We start from the raw sequence: 6,873 nt of genomic DNA, 5'->3' as shown, positions 1-6,873 counted from the left end.
AATCACACAGTATGTAGCCTTTTCAGTGGATTTACTTCTTTCACTTAGTAATATGCATTTAAGGTTCCTCCATGTCTTTTTATGATAGCTCATTTCTTTTTAGCACTAAATAATATTCCATTGTCTGAATATACCACAGTTTACTTATCCATTCACCTCCTGAAGGACATCTTAGCTGCTCTCGAGTTTTAGTAATATGAATAAACAGTCTATAAACATCCATGTGAAGGTTTGGCATAGACATAACTTTTCAACTTCTGTGAGTAAATTCAACGTGATTGCTGAATTGTATGGTAAGAGTGTGTTTAGCATTGTAAGAAAGTGCCAGACTGTCTTCCAGAATGACTGCAGCATTTTGCATTCCCGCAGCAATGAATGAGAGTTACTGTTGCTCCACATCCTCACCAGCACGTGCTGTTGTCAGTGTTCTGGATTTCGGCCATTTTAATAGACGTGTAGAAGTATCTGGTTGTGGTTTTAATCTGCACTCATCTGACAATGTATGATGTTGAGCATCAGTTCATTATGCTTATTTGCCAACTGTATATCTTCTTTGGTGAGGTGTCTATTAAGGTCTTTGGCCCATTTAAAAAATAAAGTTGTTCATTTTCTTATTATTGAGTTTTGAGAGTTCTTTGTATATTTTGAATAAAAGACATTTATCAGATATATCTTTTGAAAATATTTTCTCCCAGTCTGTGGCTTTTCTTTTTATTCTCTTGAGAATGCCTTTTGCAAAGCAGAAATTTTTTATTTTTATTTTTTTGAGACAGGGTCTCAGTCTGTCATCCAGGCTGCAGTGCAGTGCTGCATTCATAGCTCACTGCAGCCTTTAACCCCTGGGTTCAAGTGATCCTCCTGTCTTAGCCTCCTGGGACTTCACGCATACACCACCATGCCTGGCTAATTTAAAAAATTTTAAGAGATGTAGTCTCACTATGTTGCCCAAGCTGGGAATTTTTTTATTTTAGCGAAGTCCAACTTACGAATTTTTTCTCTCATGGGCCATGCTTTTGGGGTCATATCTAAAAAGTCATCACCAAACCTAAGGTTATTGAAGTTTTCTCCTGTGTCATTTCTAGTAGTTTTATAGTTTTGCATTTTACACTTAAGTCTGTGACCATTTTGAGTTAATTTTTGTGAAGGATGTAGATTTGTATCTCGATTCATTATTTTGCATGTGGAAATTCGGATGTTTCAGCACCATTTGTTGAAAGAATTATTTTTCTTCATTATATTGCTCTTGCTTATTTCAAAGATCAGTTGACTACATTTGTATGGGTCTGCTTCTGGGCTCTCTATTCTGTTTCACTAATTGACTTGTCTATTCTTTTACCAATGCCACACTGTCTTGATTACTATAGCTTTATAATAAATCTTGAAGTCAGGTAGTATCATTCCTCCAACTACATTATTCTCCTTTAACATCATGTTGGCTATCTTGATCTGTTGCTTTTCCACATAAACTTTAGATTCAATTTGTTGATACCGACAAAATAACCTGCTAGGATTTTTAATGGGATAACATTAAAACTACAGATCAGTTTGGGAAGAACTGACAATATTGAGTCTCCCTATCCATGAACATGGAATATCTCTCCATTATTGGGTTATTATTTTTTTATTTATTATTATTTTTTTGAGACAGATTCTCACTCTGTCACTCAGGCTGGAGTGCAGGGGTGCAATCTCAGCTCACTGCAACTTCTGCCTCCCAGGTTCAAGTGATTCTCCTGCTTCAGCCTCTCAAATTGCTGAGACTATAAGCATGTGCCAACAAGCCCAGCTAATTTTTGTATTTTTAGTAGAGATGGTATTTCACCATGTTGACCAGGCTGGTCTTGAACTCCTGACCTCATATGATCCACCTTCCTCAGCCTCTCAAATTGCTGGGATTATAGGTGTGAGCTACCATGCCTGGCCATTCTTTGATTTCTTTCATCTGAGTCTTGTAATTTTCTTCATATAGATCTTCTACATATTTTGTGAGATTTATACCTGAGTATTTCATGTTCAGGGTGTTAAATTTCAAATTTCACTTGTTTATTGCTGGTGTATTGGAAAGCAGCTGATTTGGGGTATTAACTTTGTATCCTGCAACCTTGCTATAATTGCTTATTATGCCTAGGAGGATTTTTTTCTATTCTTTTTGATTTTTCATAGAGACAATCATGTCTTTTGCAAACAAAAACAGTTTTATTTCTTCCTTCCCAAACTTTACACTTTTAATTTCATTTTCTTGTGTTGTATTAGCTAGAACTTCTAGCATGATGCTGAAAAGCAGTGGTGATAGGGACAACCTTGACTTATTCCCAATCTTAGCAGGAAAGCTTCAAATTTCTCACCATTAAATATGATAGCTGTAGGGTTTTTGCAGATATTCTTTATTAAGGAAGTTCCTCTCTATTTCTAGTTTACTGAGAGTTTTAAAAATCACTAATAGGTGTTAAATTTTGTCAAATGGTTTTTCTGCATCTATTGATATGATCACATAATTTTTTAACCTGTTAATATGATGGATTACATTTGATTGATTTTTTAATGTTGAATCAGCCTTGCATACCTGGGATAAATGCCACTTGGTTGTGGTATATACTTCTTTTTATACATTGTTGCATTTGATTTGCCAGTATGGTTTAGGGTTTTTGTATCTCTGTTCATGAGCAATATTGGTCTGTAGTTTTCTTTTCTTGCAATGTCTTTGAATTGGTAGTGCAGTAATGCTGGCCTCACGGAATGATTTAGGAGGTATTCTTACTGTTTCTATCTTCTGAAAGAGACTGTAGATAACTGTTAGAAGTTCTCCTTTGAATGACTGGTAGAATTCACAGGTGAACCCATCTGGACCTAGTGCTTTCCGTTTTAGAGGGTTATTATTTATTTATTCAATTTCCATAATAGATATAGGCCTATCAGGTTATCTATTTCTTGTTATGTGAGTTTTGGCAGAGTATTTTTCAAGGAATTGGTTCATTTCCTCTTGATTATTAAATTTATAGGTATAGAGTTGTTATAGCATTCCTTTTTTGTTCTTTTCATTTTCATGGGATCAGTAGTGATGACTTCTGTTTCATTTCTGATGTTAGTAATTTGTGTCTTCTTTCTTAGTTAACCAGGCTAGAGATTTACCAATTCTATTGATTTTTTTTTTTTTTTCTCAAAGAACCAGTTTTTGGACTTAGGTATTTCCCTTCCTCCATGTAGAAGGATAGAGCTGGATGAAAATAGGTATTTCCCTTTCCCCAGGTTAGTTAGGCTCTGATAAAACCCCAGCAAGTTAAGCTCTGGTCAAACAGTTTCTCCTGAGGGCAGACCTTGTTAAGAAAAATATAATGCTCTCGTATATATGTCAAAATGGTTCCCTTTCCCCTTTCCTTACCAGAAGCAGGAGGGAATTTTTCTCCAGTATTCACTATGAGGACCTGATAGAGGTTCTCGAGGTAAAACTCACAAAATAGTTCCCTCCTGCTCCCATAACTGGGTCTTTCTGGAATTTTTAACTCTCAGATTTGTCCAGACTAAGGCTCCAGCAATTTTTTTATTTTAGTTATTTTACTTTAGGTTTTTCTGTGCTGGCACTGGTTCATATGAGGTTTCAGTGAATGGGTTTCTGTTCCAGTAAGTTTTGAATATCTGAATTTGCCTATCAATCTTTCCAAATCAGGGGGCAAGAGGAGGGCCCTGTATCTCACTTCTTGTACAGATGTAAGAAGATTGTTGATTTTCAAACAAGTTGTTGGTTTTGAAAGCAGTTTTTCAGTTTTTTTACATGTTGGGATAGAGTGGCAACTTCTAAGCTTCTTACATGCCTGACTAGAAACTGAAAGTCTCCTTTATTTTTGAAAGATATTTTTGCTGGAGACAGAATTCTGGAAGGTCATATTTTTCTTTTAGCACTTTAAAGATGTTTTTCTATTGTTATGTGAAGGATTCTCCCCCGGGCTTGAAAGTTTGAAGGGATGAGTAACTCCCCCCTTTTCAGGCCCAGTCCCAAGGCGCAAGGCCGCTTGCTCCAGCAGCGAACGTCAGCAAGATAGCAGAAGCAGAAAGAGAGCTCACCTGAAGACGCCTACCCTGGCCGGAAGACAGGTACCCCTGAAGATCGAGAAAGAGGCCGTCTGGATACTACCTAGCAGTCACGTGAGACTGGGACACTTCCTGATTGCAGAGGTCTATAAAATCCCTGCCCCTTCCTCATTTGGGGCTGACGCTGTTTTAGGCCTCAGCCTCCCTGAACCCAGGGGCTCATTAAAACAGCATGTTGCTCCACACCACCTCGTATTGTCTGTTGGTACACTCTGGAGGTTGGAACCGATACAAGAACCTTTCATTATGACCTCTATTATTTCTAACAAGAAGTCCATTTTTATTATTATCATTGTCTACCTTGTATGTAATGCACCATTTTTCTTTGACTACTTTTAAGATTTTTCTTATCTTCAGTTTTCCCAATTTTACTGTGGTATATCTAGGTGTGGTTTTCTTTGTATGTGTCTTGTTTAGACCCACAGAGATTCTCAGATTTGTGTATTAGTGTTTTTACTTAAATTTAGATTTTGGGGAGGCTATTAATACTTCACATATTTTTCTGTTTCATTTTCTCTTTTTTTTCTTCTAGGAATCCAATCACATATATATTAGATTTCTTAACATTGTCTCACGTTGAGTTCTGTTTGAAGTTTTAACTTCTTTTCTAGGTTTCAATTTGATTAATTTCTATTGACCTATTTTCAAGTTCACTGATGCTTTCTTCTGGAGTCTCCAGTCTGCCATCTAATACGGTATTCATTTCAGATACTGGATTGCCCAGTTTCCAAAGTATTATTTGATTCGTTTTTTCTTTTTTATTTCTCTTCTGATATTTCTCATTACAGTGAGAATATACATAATATATCCATCTTTTTCCTGTAAAAAATTTACTTAAACTTCTTGTCAACTAACTCAAATATCTGGGTCATCTGTTAGTTTGCTTCTTTTGACTGGCTTTTTTCTTTTGATTATGAGTCACATTTTTCTGCTGCTTTGCATGCCTACTTTTGACCCCAAAAAAGCCAAACTCTGTAAAATATTTAAAGAGATTTCTTCTGAGTCTCATATTTGAGTGCCCATGTCCTGTGGCACAGCCTCAGGAAGTCCTAAGAACATGTGCCCAAGGTGGTTGGGTTACAGCTTGGTTTTATACATTTTGGGGAGACAGAAGTTATAGGCAAAGACACACATCAGTATATGTAAAGTATATATTGGTTCAGTCTGGAAAGGCAGGACTTCTTGAAGTGAAGAAGGGTAGGGGAGCTCACAGGTCATAGCTGGATTAAAAGATTTCCTGATTGGTGATTGGTTGAAAAAGTTAAACTTTCCCTGAAGAGTTGAAGTCAGAATAAAGAAATGCTTGAGTTAAGATAAGGGGGATTGCAGAAGCCAAGGTTCTTGTTATGTAGGTGAAGCCTCCAAGTAACAGGCTTCAGAGAGAATAGATGGTAAGTGTCTACAGGACCTTAAAAGGGGTCAGACTCTCTGGAAAAGACCTAGTAAGGAAAAGAGATTCTCTACAGAATGAACATTTCCCCTACAAAAGATGGCTTTGCAGGAGCATTTCAAAATATGTTAAAGAAAATATATTTTGGGGTAAAATACTTTGGTTTCCTTCAGGGTCTATTATCTGTCATGGGATGCTATACCAGAGTCAGGTTGGAGTGGGTACAAAGAGTCTGTTTTGTTTTTCTTATGATCTCCATTGTAATGTTAATGCTGATCCATTGTGCCTTAATTCCAAAGGGGGAAGGGTATAATGGGCCATGTCTGATCTCCACTTGCTGTCATGGCCTAAACTAGTTTTTCAGATTTCTTTGGGATCCCCTTGGCCAAGAGAGGAGTCCATTCAGTTGGTTGGAGAACACATAGAATTTTATGTTTGGTTTACACTATTAATTTTTGACCATACAGAGGTGTCTCGCTAACCCTGCGCCCGACTAGCGGGCCTCTGGGAACTTGGCAGATGCAGATTAGAAATACCAGCGAGCATCATTGTTGTCTTTCTGGGAACTCATTCCCATGAGATCAGAACCTCTTCGAAAGAAGAAGAAGGTAGATCCTAAAAAAGACCAAGCAGCAAAGGAGCGCTTGAAAAGAAGGATCCGAAAACTGGAAAAGGCTAGTCAAGAGCTAATTCCTATTGAAGATTTTATTACCCCTCTAAAGTTCTTGGATAAAGCAAGACAGCGGCCTCAGGTGGAGCTCACCTTTGAGGAGACTGAGAGGAGAGCTCTGCTTCTGAAGAAGTGGTCCTTGTACAAGCAGCAAGAGCATAAGATGGAGAGGGACACCATCAGGGCCATGCTAGAAGCCCAGCAGGAAGCTCTGGAGGAACTGCGACTCGAGTCCCCGAAGCTCCATGCTGAGGCCATCAAGCGGGATCCCAACCTGTTCCCCTTTGAGAGGGAAGGGCCATGTTACACACCACCGATCCCTAACTACCAGCCCCGTGAAGGCAAGTACAGTGACGTCACCAAGGTGTACACACAAGTGGAGTTTAAGAGATAGACTTGCAGGCTGCTATCCTTAACATGCTGCCCCTGAGAGTAGGAATGACCAGGGTTCAAGTCTGCTTTCCACAGAATCAGGCATGCTGTTAATAAATACTGGTTTAATTAAAAAGAAAAAAAATTTTTGACCATACAATAGACATTATAGGCGATACATCATAGAAGCTCTGGATTCTATTACTTTCCTTTAAAGAGTGTTTCCCTCTTTTCTGGCAGGCAAATAAATCAGTGGCAGTCATTACTTTGGTCTGGGAGAAGCTTGCTTTAAGATTTTCAAAGGGCAAGTTCCTTCCCATTTTTCCCTTAGTCCTAGAGTGTGGTCCTTAGTCCT

The 6,873-nt window shown here is 38.1% G+C and overlaps 1 protein-coding gene across 1 annotated transcript; it reads left to right on the top strand.

Annotated features, from left to right (window-relative positions):
* The first annotated feature begins 5,993 nt into the window (after positions 1-5,993).
* LOC105467656 (large ribosomal subunit protein mL40) lies at positions 5,994-6,571 on the top strand. Its single transcript, XM_024788400.2, has one exon. The coding sequence runs from the start codon at positions 6,052-6,054 to the stop codon at positions 6,538-6,540; it is 489 nt and encodes a 162-aa protein (XP_024644168.2). The 5' UTR covers positions 5,994-6,051; the 3' UTR covers positions 6,541-6,571.
* The last annotated feature ends 302 nt before the right edge of the window (positions 6,572-6,873 follow it).

Source organism: Macaca nemestrina, chromosome 7 (assembly GCF_043159975.1).
Source record: "Macaca nemestrina isolate mMacNem1 chromosome 7, mMacNem.hap1, whole genome shotgun sequence".
NCBI classification, from domain to species: Eukaryota; Metazoa; Chordata; class Mammalia; order Primates; family Cercopithecidae; genus Macaca; species Macaca nemestrina.
The sequence above is the reverse complement of the archived record's forward strand: the minus strand, read 5'-3'. Positions and strand labels throughout refer to the sequence as shown.

Bases quoted from the DNA above. Each gene is read 5' to 3' on its own strand.
- LOC105467656 (XM_024788400.2), top strand. From the start codon at position 6,052: ATGAGATCAGAACCTCTTCGAAAGAAGAAGAAGGTAGATCCTAAAAAA.